Source organism: Ceratotherium simum, chromosome 18 (genome assembly GCF_057802395.1).
Source record: "Ceratotherium simum simum isolate JZ-2026a chromosome 18, ASM5780239v1, whole genome shotgun sequence".
In the NCBI taxonomy this organism is placed as follows: domain Eukaryota; kingdom Metazoa; phylum Chordata; class Mammalia; order Perissodactyla; family Rhinocerotidae; genus Ceratotherium; species Ceratotherium simum.
Genome location: NC_141917.1, coordinates 47041237 through 47061750, shown reverse-complemented (window position 1 = coordinate 47061750; position 20514 = coordinate 47041237). Strand labels below are relative to the sequence as shown.

Here is a 20514-nt window from a genome sequence, read left to right as displayed (position 1 = left end):
TTGTAGTTTTGCTGAGGAAGATTGCCCCTGGGCTAACATCCATGCCAATCTTCCTCTACTTTATATGTGACACCGCCACAGCATGGATTGATAAGCAGTGTGTCAGTGTGCGCCCGGGATCCGAACCTGCGAACCCTCCGGCCGCCAAAGTGGAGTGCACACACTTACCTGCTGCACCACCTGGCCGGCCCCTCAGTATGGGATTCTAATATCAGTGAATGGGAAATGAAAGTGCTATGTTAATACATAGCAGGGAGAGGATCCTAGGGGCACTGCCTCAGGCCGAGCGGACCTGCTTCTGTAGTTCTTCTACCCCAAAACATTTTTCTTCATGCTATAAGAAATGCTTTATTTCATTTTCTTAAATACCTAAAACTCTCACTTAAAGATTCATTTGTGAGTAAGCATTGTCTTAAAACAAAACTAGAAAATCATAGTGCAGTGTTTCCCTAGTGTGGTTGAAGGACTGACCACCTGAGATTGCCTGTAGGGGAGGCCCTAGAAATATGCCTTTTCAACAAGTATCTCAGGAAAGTCTAATGTACATTAAAGTTTAACAGTTACTCTTTTATTCTAAATAATGATGAAATTGTTTTCTTTCCAGTATCTAGCCAACATGAGTTGCAATTTAATGAATTGACTTTTTGTTTGTTTGTTGGAGGGATTAGGTAACTGTGTACTTGAACACTTTTGGTGGAGGTAAAGCCCTAGTAGATAGGAGTATTGAGGGATTTAGGACAGAATGAGATTCCTGGGTACAAGGTATACCCAAATAATGTTTATCTTGAGTCCCCGGAAAGGTGTTCTCTTTCCTTCTGTTGTGCCGATTGTCTCTCTGTTTCTCAGAGCCAGAACTCCAGCTAAAACTGTATTTACCCACGTTGTGGGCTAAGTCAGTGTTTGTGAGTTGTCCAGAAAATAAATACCCATCACACTTTTGTTTTGATGGACTACTTTGAATTTTGAAATAACTGAAATATCAATGCACTATAGCAACCCAGCTGTTGATACAGGTGTTGAGTTACAGGTGTTGAAATAGGGACAGGGCATCTTCACTCGGAGCTATGGTTTCGTTATCTTCCTACTTGGTTGTGACTTCTCGTGAAATGAGAGTTCTCATCTTAGGCCTATACATACATACGCATGCGATTTCTCCTCCGCCACCTCTCCACCACCAACTTTTCCTGGTCCTACAAATGTGTTCAGGATGTTTTCATCTTTGAAATCAATCTTTCACTCCACCATCTTCTCTCTCCTTCCTCTTATAAATATCTTGAGCAACAGTTCCACATAGAATGGGAAAGAGCCCAGAAGTCAGTTGAGTTGAGTGATGGGTCCAACTCTTTCTTGGAAAATCCTTCAGAGCTTCAGTCCTTACAGCTGGATCAATTCTTGGGGTCCCTCCAGCTCAAACCTTCTTCAAGGATAAAATTTATGTATATCTGTACTAACTACTTTCAGTGCCTCCTCATGCCTGAGAGACCTGGATTTGATTTCTGCCACTCAACTGTACACTATACTTAGAAGTTTACAAATTATTTGCTAATTTCAGAATTTAATAGTTTTTTTCTTCATCCTCATTCACTCAAAACTGGAGAACTAGTTTTCTTCTTTAGTTTCTTTTACACTGTCAATACTAGTTATTGGCCTTAACATTCTTTTTCTTTTCTTTTTTTGAATATTTTAAAGTGGAATTTTCAGGGAAAAGTAGAGATACACAATTAACATCCAAGTACCATCTCCTATCCTCAAAAATTATCAACATTTTGCTAGTCTCTTAACATTATTTTTTAAAGAAAAAAAGATCCTCTTGTCCTCATAAAATATTATATACTGATTCTAGCAGATTTAAGCAATGGAGGAAAATACAAGGAGAAACATGTGTTATTCTTTAAATAAATCACCCCAAATCCAACCACTCAGAAATAACATCATTGTCTTTATGATGTCAGCGTCATTCCAGAAGTCCTTCTAGGCACAAGTATGCAAATGAAATGTTGGTTCTGGCTGGCTAGCTGGATAGCTAGACAGATGAATTTTTATAAAATCGATCATATATGCTGCTCATAAATAAAAAGTATTAAATTGGGGGCCGGCCTAGTGGCGCAGCGGTTAAGTTCGTGCGCTCCGCTTCAGCGGCCTGGAGTTCGCAGGTTTGGATCCCGGGCACGCACTGACGCACCACTTGTCAAGCCGTGGAAGAGGGGCACGAATATTAGCTCAGGGCTAATCTTCCTCAGCAAAAAGAGGAGGATTGGCAGCGGATGTTAGCTCAGGGCTAGTCTTCTGAACACACACACACACACACAAAGTGTTAAATTGAATTCTACTCAACTTTAATAGGCAAAAAAGAAACTAAGGTGAAGCTGAAGAGATTGCTGAACTTCAAATAAGTATTTTCCCATACAGACGGGTTTCTTAAATGATCCCTGACAATTATAAAAAGAGATTGTGAAAAACACGAAAAGGTTGGAGTCATTCCTTTCTAAAAAGACTATTTTAGACAATCTTAATTTTAGGCCATATTAATTGACTCACTACTATAAAATATAAAGATGTTGACATCTCACATTTCCTTCCCCTTCTTCCTCCCCACGTTCAGATTTTTGTCAGTTAAGTTATTTTAATTTGGGGAGGAAGTGTAACATAGTGGTTCATGGAGCCTGGGTTTAGTAATGCATACCACCAGGTTACCTAACCCCATTTGTCTTAGTTTTCCTCATCTGTGAAGTAAGGATAGAGTTGTTGGGGAATATAAATGAATTAGTTGACATAAAGAATCCAGTATATAATAAGCATTCTGTAAACATTATTTATAGTTATGTCTTTATGTTGTAGGGATTTGTAGTATTTACATTCTGTTCTATAATCCTAATATTCTTTCTACATTTAAATGGATTCTGCCCACCATCAACCAGTCTTTTTTTTTTTTTTTTTTTTTAGTGAGGAAGACTGGCCCTGAGCTAACATCTGTTGCCAATCCTCCTCTTTTTGCTTGAGGAAGATTGTCGCTGAGCTAAAAACCTGTTGCCAATCTTCCTCTACTTTATATATGGGATGCCGCCACAGCATGGCTTGATGAGTGGTGCGTAGGTTCACGCCCTGGATCTGAACCCACGGACCCTGGGCCACTGAAGCAGAGCACACAAACTTAACTACTACACCACCAGGCCGGCCCCCACAACCAGTCTTTTTGAAAAGGCTTCTCCATTCATGAATTACTTCTTTTGGTTCATTTCTATGTTGGCTTGATTTTGGTCATCATGTCGTTTTTTCAAGAAAGCTATAGACGCAATATCCCCAAAGTTCTTCTGTTTTTGGGAAGGTATTTCTACTGCTTTTGTACTTGAGCAAGATCTTAGTTAGGTCTAATATTTCTGGGTTATGCCTTGTTCTTTCAAAATGTTATAAGTGTTAATCTATTTGTCATTGAATGTTGCTTTACAGAAGTCTGACGCAGCGTAAGTTTCTTCTCTCTTGTGTATGAGGTTTTTTTGGGATTTAAGGATTTTTTAAAATTTTCATTTAGTAAAGTCACTCTTTTTTACATTCAGTAAATTCAGTCTTTTTAGTTGACAGTTCTACGAGTTCTGACTCATGCATTGAATCATGCAGCCACCACCATACAGACATTTCCATCACACCAAAAAATTTCTTTGTGCTGAGCTTTGCAATCAACCCCTCCACCAAGGTTGGTGTGGAGGGGTTGTGGAGGGGTTGATTACAAATGCTGATCTGTCCTCTATCTTTATGGTTTTGTTGGTCATAAATGGAATCAGATAGTATGTAGTCTTTTGAGTCTGGCTTATTTCAGTTAACGTAAACACATTTGAGATTCATCTATGCTGTTATGAGTATTAATAGTCCTTTTCTTTTTATAACTGAGTAGTGTTTCATTGCATGGATATACCACAGTTTATTTCTCCATTTATCAGTTGAGGAACATTTGGATTGTTTCCAGTTTGGGGTAATTATGAATAAAGTCACTATAAACATTTATATAAAGATTTTTTGTGTGAATATAAGTATTCATTTCTCTTGGGTTAATAGCCAGAGTGAGATTGCTGGGTTATATACTAAGTATATGTGATTTTGATTGGAATTATGTTGATTGATTTGAGGAGAATTGATATCTTAACAATACTGAGTCTTCCAATCCATGAACATAGTATAACTTTCCATTTATTTAGATCTTCTTTGATTTGCTTTTTCTCCATACATGCACAAAAATTTTTTTTAATTTTTTCACTTCATCATTTTAACCTGAATTTGTCTTGATATTGATTGTTATACATTAAATTTTCTTACAATCTAGAATTCTCGGTCTGTCTTAAAGTCAGTAGGAAATTTTCTTTTATTTGAATATTGCTGCTTTTTCTTCTGTTGAATTCTATAATTTAGAAATACCAATTATCCTTTTATTGAATCATCTTTGCCCTCACTAGTGGCTTTTCTCAATTGTTTTAACTTCTGTCATTTTTATTTGATTATTTCAACCTTCCTTCTATATCAGGAATTCACTGTTTAGCTATGACTATTCTATTTCTGGCTGTTTCTAATTTATTTGTTAGTGCTATAATGATGCCTTGGTCCTCATTTGTTTCCTTCGTTTTGCATTCCCTTGTTCCATTTCATTCTTTTGTTTTATCATTTTATAAATACATGTTTTAAACTCAAAGCACTTGTGAAGAATTTCCTTTTTTTACTTTAGTTACATTTTTTTTTTCTTGGTTGGGTTCTTTGTTTGCTATATATTCTTGTTTTACTTTTTTTTTTTGTCATAATCTGTTTGTGACGTTTTCTGGTCATTTTTTAAATTTTATGAATACTTGGGCACCTCTAGTCAAACCATCTATTTGCTCTGACTAATATATAGTATGGGTGCCTTTTTGTCCCTTTTCCGCAGTATTTTTGAGCCCAGTTTTTTTTTTTTTTGATGAAGATTTTTTTTTTTTGGAGGAAGATTGGCCCTGTGCTAACATCTGTTGCCAATCTTCCCCTTTTTTTTTTCTTTTTTCTCCCCAAAGCCCCAGTACATAGTTGTATATCCTAGTTGTAGGTCCTACTAGTTCTTCTATGTGTGATGCTGCCTCAGCATGGCTTGATGAGCGATGAGTAGGTCTGCGTCCAAGATCCCAACCTGCGAACCCCAGGCTGCCAAAGAGGAATGCGTGAACTTAACCGCTATGCCACCGGGCAGGCCCTGAGCCCAGTTTTTTTTTTTCTCACTGAGCTACAGTTTGAGGGCTGAGAATTTCAGGTTATACCCATTTTTTCTATAGCCTGAAGACATGGAAGGTGAAGGAAAGAAATATTCAGTTAAACCAGATTGTACCTGGGGATGACCCTGTGGCTTAGCGGTTAAGTGCGCGTGCTCCGCTACCGGTGGCCCGGATCCGGGGCGCCCACCGACGCACCACTTCTCTGGCCATGCTGAGGCCACGTCCCACATACAGCAACTAGAAGGATGTGCAACTATGACATACAACTATCCACTGGGGCTTTGGGGAGAAAAAGGAGGAGGACTGGCAATAGATGTTAGCTCAGGGCCAGTCTTCCTCAGCAAAAAGAGGAGGAGTGGCATGGATGTTAGCTCAGGGCTGATCTTCCTCACAAAAAAAAAACAAAAACAAAAACAGATTGTACCTGAGTTGTATTCTCACTTTTAAAGTGTTGTTGAATATCCATCCCAAGATTCACGCCACCTCACAGGTGAATCCCATTCCCATGGACGTCTTTAAGGCATCTTTATCTGTTCACCAGTTAAGTGTGGAGCCTCCATCATCAGAGTCTGTCCTGTTGTTCATTCCTCAGCTGGAGAGGGAAAAGATTAGGATTATTAGTCCACTTGCTTCTCTTTAGATTTGGGGGTACTTGTGAGAATTCTCAGGCTTTTTCCATCACCAGTACAGTGGGGAAGAGGCCATGTTGGGTTAGGAGCTTTGCCATGTTATGAATGCCACTCTGCTCCAGAGCCTTTCTGGGTCATGACTTTCTGAGATTTAGAACATCCGTATGTGGCCCTTCTTTATTTGGTTGCTTCCATGAGATTTTGTGGGCATTGTTTTGGCCATTTATTTTATTTTTTCTGTATTTGAAGGGAGATTCTACCGGGCAGCTTTCTTCTGCAGCTTTCTGACTGTTGCTTCTTTATGTTTGTCCCTGGCTTCTCTTTTTGTTTCCTAAATGTGGGTATTCCCTGAGATGCTGCCCTTTGCCATATTTCCTTATATATTATTTGTCACAGAAATTTATTCTTTTCCCATGTTATCACCTCTCTTTATTTATAGCTAACGATGACTTTAATCCTGAGCTCTGATTCTGGATGTTTCTCCAAGTTGGCTGAACATTTTCACTTGTATTAGTTTGCTAGTGCTGCTGTAACAAAGTACCACAAACTGAGTGGTTTAAACAATAGAAATTTATCATCTCACAGTTCTGTAGGATAGAAGTTCAAAATTAAGGAGTTGGCAAGCTTGGTTCCTTCTGAGGGCTGTGAGGGAAGGATCTGTTCCAGGCCTTTCTCCTTGACTTATAGATGATCATCTTCATGTTCATATTGTAGTGTTCTTGTATGCATGTCTGTCTCCAAATTCCCCCTTTTTATAAAGGACACCCGTCATATTGGATTAAGGCCCACCCTAATGACTTCATTTTAACCTGATTACATCTGTAAAGACGTATCTCCAAATAAGGTCATATTCTGAGGTACTGGGGGTTAGAACTTCAACATATGAATTTTGAGGGGACACAATTCAACCCATAACACTTAATTATTCACCCATGCCACAAATATTTTCTGCCAAATGCCAGGTACTAGTCTAGGCACTGGGAACACAAAGATAATGAGGCTCAGTCTATTCCCTCTCAATGAGTGGAAAGATAATTAATAAACAGGCATTTGCGATACTATGCAATAAGTACTACTACAGATGAGACAAATTGTTATGAGAACACCTTAGTGGGACACCTAATCCTAACTGATGCAATCAGGGATGACATCTCAGAGGAACTGGTGCTTATGCTGGATCCTTCCCAATAGGGTGCAATAGTTGCGTAACTGTTCTCTCTGCTTCCAAACCACACCTTCAGTCACCCAGCCCCAGACTCTACCAGCTAGTTAATCTTTCCGAGCACCACTTTGATTAAGACATTCCCTGGTTGAGAAACCTGTAATGACTCCTCATTGTCAACAGGACTAAGTCCAAAAAAATTGTTAAGCCTGGCTTTCAGTTCCTCCACAATCAAGTACCACCATTGGAATCTACCTTTCCTGTCTTGATCTCTTCATTGTTCCCCTCCTTTACTCTCTACACTCCCAAAGTGGACTAACAAACATTCTGGAAACACACCTGCAGTTTTTCTATAATTTCATGAAGGCAAGATTTTTGTTTTGTTTTCTACTACATCACTGGCACCTAAAACAGTGCTTGGCATATAACAGATACTTAAGAATATTGGCTGAATGAGCAAATGAGTGAATTTTCCATTGAAGCTCCCTCTGCTTGTGACACATGCCTCTCCTCTCCCAGGTGCACACATTTTTGCCTATTGAAATCTTATTCTCAAAGGTCTGCTCATGTGTCCTCTCCTCCATTATGCCTTTCTTCCGGGTCACACGTGCCAGATATGAACCTTCACTCCTGGAGGCTGTGGTATTCTATGTGAACTGTTTGTGTGACCCTGTATTCTGCTTTGCATTTTAGACATCTGTGTAGGCATTTATTTTTCCTGCCAAATTGAAAGTTGTTTGAATTCAGGGACCATATTTTATAAATAATATTGTATCCTGCTCAACACTTTCTTGCACAATAACAGATGCTCAAAAAATACTTTCTGGGCCGGCCCCATGGCTTAGCGGTTAAGTGCGCGCGCTCCGCTACTGGCGGCCCGGGTTCGGAACCCCGGGCCCACACCGATGTACCGCTTCTCCGGCCATGCTGAGGCCATGTCCCACATGCAGCAACTAGAAGGATGTGCAGCTATGACATACAACTATCTTCTGGGGCTTTGGGGGAAAAAAAAAAAAAAGGAGGAGGATTGGCAATAGATGTTAGCTCAGAGCCTGTCTTCCTCAGCAAAAAGAGGAGGATTAGCATGGATGTTAGCCCAGGGCTGATCTTCCTCACACACACACACAAAAAATACTTTCTGTTTGAAGAGGAATTGAATCAGAGGAGTATTGCATTCATTTAAAAAAAAAATGGAGAAGGCCTAAGGGATGGAGCATTTGGTCTGGCCCCATCATCTTGCCTTGTTTTTCTGAGTTTACATGTTAAAATTCATTCAGCAAATATGTAATGAGCACCTAGTCTACTCAAGGCATTGTACTAGGACTTAGGTTACACATAGGAATCAAACTGCCCTTGAGGCGCTTACCTCTTCTTCTGACAGAAAAATGAGTCCCCTTGGTCCCAGCGGTCACTTATCTGTTAGTCTCGTGCGTTGTATTTTCTAGAGGCATCCTCCTATCCCCTCCTGCCTAGCTCTGAGTTTTATACCTGCTGGTGATTTGAGCAGATCCTTTATTTACCCTAAAGGTTCTCTGACTCTTCTCTAAGTTTGCCTGGTCTCTCCAATTCTATAATGCTGCATTGACACCAGAGACTTGGCAAGGATACTGATAGCTCTGCTTAGCCTGAGAGGCCCTCTGTTATCATAACAATAATAGTAAGCACAATAAATAGCACATTTAGCTATTTTTTTTTACATGAAAGTTTTACATGAATTGTATTTCCTAGTGAGGCCTGTTGTTTGTATCATTGGTTTCTAGGACTCCTTCATTTCTAACAAGTTGTTATATTAACATGTTGAGGTTGTTAAATGAACATCTAAACTAACGATTGCCTGCTGCTTTGCTCAAACTCATGAGTCATGATTATGCTGCAGAGCTCGAGCCAAACAGAAATGCAATCTGAATTAGTTGGGAGGGTCATGCATATATAGTGTTATATTTTCCAGAGTCATCTAATTTTAATAGGTCCCTCTATTAGGGGAAGGTGAAGAAGTGAAAATCAAGATGAAATAATGGAATAGTAAGGAATGGAGAGGATGGCAATGATACTTGTTTTGAGGTGCTGCTTTGTGTGGAAATTACAACTCTTAAACCTGATTGAAGGACAAACCTGAGTCTATTCATATAAAGAGAGTGTTAATAGGTACTACCGTGTCATTGTTATTGGGGGTGGGAAACACTCATTTTATTTAAACATGCCAAATACCAGCCAGAACAGCATAAGTTAGTGGAAGTGGTATAACAACAATTACAAGTGTGAGTTCAACCCTATGCTGTCTGTGTTTATAGATCGATAGTGTGTTATCTGTATCATCAAAGAGACTGTGGCACAAGATAATTCTAAATAGCAGATATATAAGTCACTAGAAAGTCTTATGGTGCTGCAAAGCATGGTTAACTTATTAATCATGTTTTGTTTAAACAAAAAAAAATCAAGATTGGTTTATCCTGAGCACATATCACCAGGATGAGTAGAGAGATGGATGGGCTCACTGTCAGGGCTTCAGTTCACATTTGAAATGTCCCTGCAGGGTAATCTCAAGTCACAGTTACGGCAGACCTTGTTTCCCAAAGCTAACCCCTTCTTCCTTGTGGGCTAATCATGCTTCCACCTTATTTCAGGCTCCTCCTTCCTCCCTGAAGCCATCTGCTTCCCCATGTGGCTGTGGGGTCAGGGTAGATACAACACTAATTACCCTAAAGACACTGCTACAATCCTAATCCTTTTTCAGTGCTTGATTTAGATAGATATTGGCATGTGATGCAGTTCTGGGAGGGGCATTCAAGGGGCTCCCAGGCAGCATCGGGAAAGGGTTGGAAGCTCCTAAAAAGAGACACAAAGAAAAGAACCTTTTACTGCTCTGGATGAAGGTGTATAAGAATGTGATGTTTGGGATGACTGCCACCATCTTTTTCCACAAGAATGGCAAAACAGAAACTAACCAACTCAGAAGAAATTTCCCTACCTTTGACTTCTTTTTCTGTGAGATAACGCATCTCCTTACTGCTTAAGCCATTTTGAGTTGAATATTCTGTTACTTGCAGACGAAAGCATCTTCCCTGATATTATAACATTCCCATTTAAAAAACAGAAAGTTAAGTATTTAGTATCTTTATTTGATATTTGTCTTAATCAGTTTTGTTTGCCTAAAAGACAAGGCTTATATTCTAATTTTCTGTAATTTACTAAGACCTAAAATGTAGCAAGGATCTTCTCTTTCGCAGTTGCTTGAGAACTTCAAGCTTATTTCACCCTTGAAATAGGAGGTTAGTTTCCTAATATCTTGGATGTATGTGCTGACTCAAAGACCTGCTCCCAGATTGCACATCTCTTACAAGTTGTTTTGAATCACCAGAGAAATCTTTTCCAGTATTGATTACACCTCCTGTGCCTACCCGTCTTGACCCAGGTCCTTTACATTTCCAGGTGACATTCTTTTTTTTTTTTTCTGCTGAGGAGGATTTGCCCTGAGCTGACATCTGTTGCCCATCCCCATCTGAGTGAATTCCAGCAAGAAGTTCTCCCAGATGAGTTCTGCCTTCTGATTACTGTTGAGATAGAGTTGAGCAAAATGGAGGAAGTGATCAGATACCTTAAGCACACTTCCTGTGTTCTGGTGTTAGTATCTATGTGGCTGTGGATAGTCTCTAGGTAAACTGCCTTATGGGAAGGGCCTTCTCCTGTAGGCATCAAGCACATTTCTCACATTTGAACTTGACCTCTTTAATGTAGGCCTAAAGAAGCTAGTGTAGGCGGATTAAGTCCCTTCTTTACCAAATGCCCTGGTCACTGTGTGATACTGTCAAAAATAAGAAGCAGAATTCATGGGTCGCTTGCAGGTGCTGGGCCATGGAATACCAGCACCAGTCCCCCATCAACAGGTTCCTGTTTACTGTAATCCTGCCACATATTTTTGAGGTCTTTGGAGGCAAGTCAATCTCTGACAGGGAGCTTTTTTCTCTTCCCTTGTAGCACTCCCTTGTCTCTTCCACCCTTAATGGAGGTGTGATGATTTGTCTACTGTTTATGAGTTTTAAGTCTCTGCTTCACATACACGAGAGCCGTAACTTTCTTGGCATCTCCAGCCCTGAAATTTTATGCTATTGAGTAGTTTAACTTGGTTATTAAGATCCCAGTTCTGCTGTCAGGTAGAAGATATCTTTAGACTTTCATCACATAGAATAAGCTTCTTCCCATCTCTATGTACCATTGTTTAGCAATCAAGAGTCCATGTTAAATCATGGTAAAGGTCGGGGAGATACCTGGCTCTAGTCCAGGGGTAGCACTATATTTGAGGGACAACCCAGGTTGCGCCAAATTCAGTTGTTAACAATTTTCTAGACCAATCCCTACAATGTAATGTCGGCATCCAGTCCATCACTGTCCCAGCTCATAAGGAAATTCTCAGCTGTTTGTGTTCAGATCCAACAAGATAAAGGGATCAGCTTTTCTTTTCATGCCCCATCCCCACATAATTATGCACACTCCTTCTCTTCTGGTGGGCCCACAAATGTTAAGGACTATTGGATGGCAGGTTATCTACAAGCAAAGGATCAGTGAGAGAGTCCACACTCCAGAAAGCTTGGGCTCATGGCTCCCTTTCCTCCCTCTCCAGTCCTCCTCCTCTTGCCTGCTTGGAGGATGTCTCCTCCTGCCACTCTTTCCCATCCAGGGTGAGTTGCTCCTCTGACTACCTTCTCCCTCTTCCTTCATCTCAGTCTTGTGTGGTCATTGGGATTAGAGAAGCCAGCTCTGTTTGCTGCCCATGAGTATTTCTGACATGCATTAGACTGCAGTTTCTTTGAGTTTTTGTGCTTCAGTGAGGGCTGGGAAGAGGAAAGTGGTGAAATGAGTGAAAAAAAGAGGAGGTGGGGATTGCCCAGAAGACAGAATAATACTTTGAAATGTAACCCCACCATATGCCATATTTAATTAGACTCTTTCACTCTGATTCTGAATAATTTAAACAGTATTATTTGGGCAGATCGAAGATGAGAATAATGGCTCGAGGTCTGTTATATCAGTGGTTAAGGTGAGTGGGAAAGTAGCTTTTATCATGGTCTAAAACACTCATACCAGAACAGATGGAAAACATCACGGGAAGAAACGTGTAATCTGTGACATACGAGCTAAAAGTAGTAGTATTTTCTCTAGGTTTGTTCCATATTGTTGCCATTCAACTGTACTAGATAGTGAGTTTGGCCAGATGTTTTCCAATTAAATTGGTATAACTTATCTCTGCACATGGTAATGTCTGACTCTGATTGAATGTTTATTCTTTATCAGATTCTGTGCTCTAAACTTTACAAATATGTGTTATGTCATATGGTTCTCAAAACAACTCTATGAGTTTGTTTATTTTATCTTGGTAGATTGTAGAATCGCCATTTTACAGATTAGAAATTGAGCTTTAATTTTGCCCAGGGTCACACAGCTATTAAGTGGTGGGATTCAGACCAAGGTCTTTGTGACCCCAGAGCCTCTGCTCCTACCCCCACATCACACCTTCATATGGAAATGATCCACAGGAAAACAAAGAGTCTGGGCTGACTCTGCATGGCCCTGGCATCACCACAGCCAACCTTGAGTCTGAAGTCAGCTTGAGGATGCTGGATATAGCAAGTCAGAGGCCATGCTGAGATGCCTCCTTGGACTTGGAGAGATCCTCTGGAGGGATGGGCCCTTGAGGAATTAAGATAAAAGTCCCTCTTTGGCGTATATGTGCATTTGTGTATGGATGTTTAAGTGGGAATGTCCTAGCAAAGGTGTAGCTGATCCCATTTTTTTTTTCCTTTAAAATATTTTAATTCTTTTTGGGTAGGTAATATATTCACATGAGTCAAAAACCAAACAGTGTGAGGTCTTCCTTCCACCCCTTCAGCCCAGTTTGTACCATTCCCTTTCCCATAGATATCTTTTCAGAGTTCCTTTTATGCTAATATAAATAAATGTAAATTTATATTCTTACTACTTTCCTCCTTTTCTATACAAAGGTAGTCATTTTATAATTCTGTACCTTCCGGTATTTTTTTCACATAGAGATTTATCTTGGATATCTTTCCATATCAGCACATGGGGAGCTTCCTCATTCTTATTTACAATTGCATAATATTTCATGGTGTTGGATGTATTATCATTTATTAACCAGTAGCCTTTTAATAGATATTTGGTTGTTTCCAATCTTTTTTCTTACTTACTGATGCAATGAATAACCTTGAATATATGTCATTCTGCATATGTACATGTATATCTACAGCATAAGTTTCTGAAAGTAGGATTACTGGGTTAAAAAAATATGCATTTATAGTTTTTACTGATAATGCCAAATTGCTCTCAGTAAGGATTATACTAATTTGCACCCCCACCAGCAATGTATGAGTTTTCCATAGTCCTGCCAACAGAGTTAACATATTTTGGGATTTTGGCCCATCTGATGATAAAAATGTTTGGACTTTGGCCCATCCAGTGCAATAAAATATTGTAGATTTCTTACTATGATTAAAGTTAAGCAACTTTTTGTATGTTTAAGAGCTATTTGTATATCCTTTTCTGTGAAACTTTCCCATTTTTTTCTTAGTTTATAGGTCTTTATCTTATCAATTTCTAGGAACTCTTTATATATTAGAGAGAGTAGCACTTGTCTGTGATATGAATTGAACATATTTTTTCCTGTTTGTTATTTGGCTTTTTAATTTTTTCTTCTTGATTTTCATATGGTTAAATTTGTTAGCCTTCTCTTATGTCTTATGGATTTTAAGTCAAAGTTAGAAAGTCTTTTCCCACTTCAAGGTTATAAAAGTGTTCTCCCTGCTGTAATCTAGTACTTTCATGGTTCTATTTTTCTTATTTAAATCTTTGATCTACTTGGAGTTTATCCATGTTTGGATCCAACTTTTTTTTCAGATGACTATTCAGTTGTACCACACCATTTATTGAATAACTGCTGGTAATTCACTGCCCACTGGTTTGAGATTCCACCTTTTTAATATATCATATGTCTTTTAAAATATATATATATATGTATTGTATATATTTAAATGGCTTTATTTTAGAATGCTAGAAGAAAGTCTCAATTTCCCTGTTACTGACCTAAACGATTTCTTTTTTATTGTGGTAAAGCATAATAATGTAAAATTTACTATTTTGACCATTTGTAAGTGTAAATTTACCATCTTGACCATTTTCAGTGGCATTAAATACATTTGTGTTCTTGTGCAACCATCACCACCATCCACCTCCAGAACTTTTTCATCTTCCCACCACATGACTTGGAATCAAATATACTATTCATTTTATGACACATCATCCATTTGTAAGGTGTATACTGATTTCAGAGATGTGAAAATGTGGGAAAGTGTACATCTTAGAATTTATGAAATACAGTTCTAAATTCCCAAATGTATTTGGTTTATTTCTGGACATTCTATTCTATTCCATTGGTTTGCCTCTTTATGTGCCAGTGTCACACTGTTTTAATTATTGAAGATTTAGAATATCTTTTAAGTTATAATACAGCTCATTCCCCCTCACTGGTCTTTTTCAGAAGACCTCTTTTTGCAACTATTCTTGTCTATCTGTCCAGATAAACTAGGCAGCTTCTTCTTGACTCTTGTAGATCTTCTTTCCCTCCTGCTTTCTATGTCTTTTCCACTTAAATTGTAAAAACTTGCTATAGAAGACCTTATTATGCCTGAAGATCAGCTATAAGTCTGGATCAGAGTAGCTTCTCTGAAAGTTTGTGTATCTTCTCTACATTCTTTACCTGGGTTTTTACTCTAGCATTGCCATGGGAGGTACAGTCCATTCCTGATCTATGTGTCGCTGTAAAAGGGGATGCTCCTATGAAAGTTCTTAGAATCATTTGCTCCTTTTGTGTCTTCTACATAGAATGTCAGCCTTTTTCAGCAAAGTAAGCATTGTCCTTATAATCATGAAAAATCTTAAATGTTTGCAACTGCATCTGGGTTTATTGTGGTTCACTAATGCATTTAACCTCAATAAAGTTTGTTGTTTTGCCGGTTATTCCTGTTAAGTTTTTAGCTTTGTGTGTGTGTGTTTGTGTGTGTGTGTGTGTGTGTGAGGAGGACCAGCCCTGAGCTAACATCCAATGCCAATCCTCCTCTTTTTTTTGCTGAGGAAGACTGGCCCTGGGCCAACATCTGTGCCCATCTTCCTCTACTTTATATGGGACGCCGCCACAGCATGGTGAGCCCTGGGCCGCCACAGCAGAGCACGGGCACTTAACCACTTGCGCCACCGGACCGGCCCCTTAACATTTTTAATGTTGTATTACTATAAACTTGGTTTTATTTGCATTTATAGATCACAGACTTTTTTTTGTTTTCCTGAAGAACCCATTGTAAGAGCCAGTAAATCCTGTGGAAAAATGGCCTTCAGTGATCTTACATCGAGGACTGTGCGTCTTTACGATAATTGGATCAAAGATGCTGGTAAGTAACCAAATTTCCTAATTGAGGCTCATTCTTTCTTTTTTATGTCAGATTCCCATATTTAATAGGATTTCAGTGAAACAGAATGAGAGACTTTGCAGCTTAACACTCCCTCATAGACACCCCAAATATTGATTTTTATTACTAGTGAAGAGGAAGTACAAGGGTTTCATTACAGATATGTCCAAAGATAGAGCTACACAGATGTCCATTACGATGTTTATAACAGTGAAAATAGCTTTAATATCCAGTGAAGGGAGTTGGTTAGTAAATAATGGTACATTCCAACTCAGTAGCCACTAAAAGTGATTTTGGAGACACAGTGCCCTTAGGCTTGTTGTGCCCTAATTCTCCTAAGGGAAATAACAGTTATTGCCAACAATGGCTCTGTCCATGATGATTCTTGAATGGGAAGGGCTGCACCCCACCAGGGGTGTATCAGAAGGGGCAGGGAGCATTTCCTAGGGTAACCCCTGAGTGATTCTGAAGTGCCTGCCTTCTCCCCTTGCCCATTAAAAAAAAGTAAAAATCAATATTCTAGAAGAACATTTAATACCATAGCAAGAAGTTTAAAATACATTAAATGAAAACAGGTTATAAAACACCACGTATATTTCTTCTGTGAGGGTTAGCAGTTATCACTGTGTGATAGGATTATGGGTAATTTCTGTTTACTTATCTGTGTCTGTCTAGATTTTTTAAAACCACCAAATGTGTGTTGCTTTTATAACTATTACAAAACATTTAAAAAATATAACATTTAAAACAAACATTTAAAAAATATAAATATAATATATACATAAAGAATTTTTCAATAGACAAGGAATCAGAGCATTTTAGAGCTGAATGGGGGCCTAGCCCCGTGGCCTAGCAGTTAAGTGCACGCGCTCCGCTGCTGGCGGCCCGGATTCGGATCCCAGGCACACACTGATGCACCATTTGTCAGGCCATGCTGTGGCAGCGTCCCACATAAAGTGGAGGAAGATGGGCACAGATATTAGCTCAGGGCCAGTCTTCCTCAGCAAAAAGAGGAGGATTGGCATGGATGTTAGCTCAGGGCTGATCTTCCTCACACACACGAAAAATAATAAAAAAAAAATGGAGCTGAGATTGACCTAGACATCATCATTTTAGAGTTGAAGAAACTGAGGCCCAGAGATGTGGCCTTCCCAACATCGTGGTTAGTTGTTGGCAGAAAAGACTAGAACCTATGTTTTCTAATTAGCATTCTGGTATTTCACATTTGAATTATTTTACACATATTCACCACCATCACCACTTTGGATTAGTTTCTACCTACCAACCATGATGAAATTGCATGTTCACCAAATTCAGGAGGAAAAAGTGCCTCCTCTTGGCACCTACCACAATTGGAATTATATTTCAGTTTACACTGATTTCTGCAAAGATACACTGTTTCATCATTGCTGTCTTTCTCAGTAGACTGCTAAAGGCCACTTTTATTTCACTAAAAAAAGTCCCAACAATTTTGCCCCTGAAGAATGTTAAGGATCTAAAAAAGATCCCATAAGTAGGGAAGCTTCACTCTGGTAGGGGAATGGAGAGTGACTATTTCCATATTTTCTTCTTTTTTTTTTTTCTTAGTTTTCAACTTATGTAATGATGCAGAGAACATATAGGTTTCTTTAGAGGTCATCCCTCTCTGAAGGTTTACAGTAGTTCTCATAAATTCAGTATTTAATTTAAATACTATTTTTTTGTTTTGTTCTAATGTTTTTACTTTTATTTACTTATTTTTAAAAATACTAATATTTTAATTGCTTTTCAGAGTATACGAGTACCTTGCTACCTGAACTCTCATGATTTGAACTTGGGAAGCAAGCAGATTTGGGTACCTTTTTCTGAAATAGATCTGTTTGGAAGAACAGATCCCTTGCTATCCAACGCTTGCTATTCACTATCTCAAATGCAGGAACCCAAGAGACTCCAATAATCAATATCCTAACTCAAGAGCCAAATAGATTCAGATGACGATGGATATCTACATAATGCTGGAAGTATAAAATGTTTTAAAATGAACTACTTCTGAATTCCACCACCACTTTTATTCATGGGTCAACTCTTTACTTTTTGTGAGGAATAGTTACATTGAACAGCTGAGTAATAGTAGGTCAGGAAAAGGAATGACAAAGGGGTGGAGGTGATTCGGGAGAAACAAGGAGAGCCTGGAAACAGCACGGCAAACAGTGCAAGGAAGAGGAGGAGGAGGCAGGGAGTGCTACCTATCTGAGTTTGCTAACTGGAAGTCTTGAGAGAGGAGGAAGGGTATGGGGATGTGTGATAAGAAGACCTAGATTTACCTTCTGACACTACTGTGGACTAGCTAGGTGGTCTTAAACAAATTATTTATTGTCTGTGAGTCTCAGTTTCTCTGTTAGCAAAACAGAGATGAGAATGGTACCTACCAGCTACCAGATAACATGCATGAAAGTCCTCTGTCATTTGGGAAGTATCCCAACACAAATGGTGGTGGTGGTTACAGATGATTGATAGAGCATTTTTGTCTTAAAATACTTTTTATAGAGCATATCACTTTTTTAAAAAGTTTCCTCACCTTTTTTTTCCTGTCAGGGTCTAAAAGGGTTAAAATGTTTTGAGTTGAGGTTTACGACTTTATGAGAACACTATCAGGTGTAACAGGAAAGCTTTTAGCTTCTGCTTAGTGGGGTATTGATCTCCGAGAGCCATTAGGAATCATTTCTGGCCATCTTGGTCCAGTTTTACTTTGCTTACCCTGGGAAGGTCTGAGCCCATGATCAAGGGCCAAGAATTTCAAGTGTATTCTTGGCTTTGGCCCTAATCCTGAGTAGCCTTCAGGGAACTTACTGATATTCATTGGTTTTCTGATTGCTAGAGAAGTGGTGGTCGTACGTAGTTATTTCTTGTGGAAAATTCCACAGCTACAGAATTTAAAAATGGTTTAATTAATACTTAAGCTATAAGAGGATTTATTATGATTCTTAGGTATGAAAGGTCAAATTTTGAGATAATGCTATAGTAGCATTTTGGGCCCGAGAGAAATGAAAACGTTTTTGATGTTTAAAAAGCAACTTTCCTTATATTTGGATAGTAAAAATGACTTTTCAGACTTAGTTGTGATCTTTTTGCAAGAAGATGGAGTCTGCGTTAAGATTGCTGCCGTTCGGAACCTTTAATACTTCACAAAGTGCTAGAGGTACATGTTTGCTTTTTCTTCCAGCTTCTTCATCTTACTGGTGCTTGGAATTTCAAAGGGTGTGCTCTTTCAGCTAGTACATGCCCTTAAGAAGACTCTCTTACAAGTAGTTGATGGAAAAGCTCATTAATATTCTATATATGTGGTGCTTGTACTTCCCCTGTGCACCCTCTCTCTCTGGAACACTCTTAGAAAGGAGTAATAATGTCAGAATTTGGTAATCCCTGGGGTGTGGGCTCTCAGACAGCCTGCCCTCCCATCCTCTGCTTTCAGCTCGGCCCTACTCGTGACACTTAAACCCAACTCTGATGCCAGAAATAGAAGGTGCATCATCAGCCTTTTGTCTCTGGGGAGACAGAGCTCACCTCACCCCTGAACCTTTTGTAATTTGTAGAATCACAGACTGAGTCAGCATTAACTTTAAATGTCAAGCTAGCCCGGGTGGCCAAGTGGTTAAAGTTGGGTGCTTACCGCTTCGGCAGCCAGGGTTCACTTCCAGTCATGGAACCACACTACCTGTCTGTCAGTAGCCGTGCTGTGGCAGCGGCTCACAAAGAACTAGAACAATCTACAACTAGAATATACAACTATGTTCTGGGGCTTTGGAAAGGGGAAAAAAAAAGAGGAAGATTAGCAACAGATGTTAGCTCAGGGCAAAAAATAAATAAATAAATAAAGTAAAAAAACTTTAAATGTCACCAAGCAGACCCCTCTACAACCCCCCCATCAAGTCACCATACACACCTGATTTGTAGACTTCTCATCATGGGGAGCCCACTACCTCACATGGAAGTGGGTTCTCTATTCAGAAAGGAATAACTGTTGGTAAGAGAGAAGGCAGGAAAAATGAACAGTTGTCAGAGTCATGAACATCATATGAAAGACTTTGAATTTTATTTACTCAGTAGAGAGAGCTAATTTAAGCAGAGGAATAATCTGAGCAGACCTGTACCTTTAGAAAGTGAGTCTGGCAGTTGTGTAGAAGATGAGATGTAGCAGATTGGATCAGGAGGCTGGGAAACCACGTGAAAGACCACTGCAGAGCCCCTGGTGAGGGATGCTGAGGCCCTGAATAGAAGTGAGAGAAGCACACTGAACCTCTGGATCTCAGGTCTGACAGTTCATTGCGGTCACCTCGGCAGCCTTTTTCAAAATTTGGATGCCTGGGACCCATACCCTAGAATTCTGGTGCAGTTGGATCAGGGTCATTTTTGGCCATTGATTTTTAAATACTCCAGAGCTGATTCTGCTGTGCTGACAGACTTGAGATTTGCTGTAATAATAGTAGCAACACTTACTGAGCACTTAGTCTGTGCCAGCTGTTTACCTATAATAACTCACTAAATCCTCTGTGAGATACATGCTGTATTATGCTCAACTCACAGATGAGGAAACTAAGCACAGAGAAGTTAAGTCAGTGGCCCCAGGTCACATAACAAGTCAGTAGGAAAGCCAGGATCTGACCCCGGCTGGCTGACTCCAGAATTTTGCTGGAATAGGATAAAAAAGCTTGGTGTTTTGTTTTATTATTTGCTTTGAAAATAACATGAAATTAAATTAACTAGCTTTTCCCAAAGGACATAATGATTTTTTTGAACTATAGAACTTGAAAGTCACACACAGGATTTTTTAAAAAGGTATGTGCTTAAAATGTTAAATTACAGGAAAAAGTTATTTATTTTAAAATTATTTTTTTCTGCTTCCTGAGCCAGCCCACTGTGCTTTTTCTGGCGTGTCTTCTTTCTACTGCTACCAGTGGAAGAACAGAAAGATGATGTCATTTGGTTTTTTCTCCCCTGCTGAGTCAATGAAACAATAAAATAAAATAAAATCTCTAATTCAGGAATTCCTT

The 20514-nt window shown here is 39.2% G+C and overlaps 1 protein-coding gene across 5 annotated transcripts in view; it reads left to right on the top strand.

Moving 5' to 3' along the window:
• The window catches only part of ELOVL7 (ELOVL fatty acid elongase 7), a 75156-nt gene that overhangs the window by 33138 nt on the left and 21504 nt on the right, over positions 1-20514 (top strand). Inside the window, exons 1-3 of one of the 5 annotated variants that reach the window (XM_087443298.1) lie at positions 15339-15466; positions 17256-17484; positions 18599-18662. In XM_087443298.1, the coding sequence (XP_087299424.1) occupies positions 17455-17484; positions 18599-18662 (94 nt within the window). In that variant the 5' untranslated portion in view covers positions 15339-15466; positions 17256-17454. Of the gene's footprint in view, positions 1-15338; positions 15467-17255; positions 17485-18598; positions 18663-20514 lie in introns of those variants that run through there. The other 4 variants (XM_087443300.1, XM_087443299.1, XM_004422855.3 and 1 more) reach the window with 4 other exon arrangements.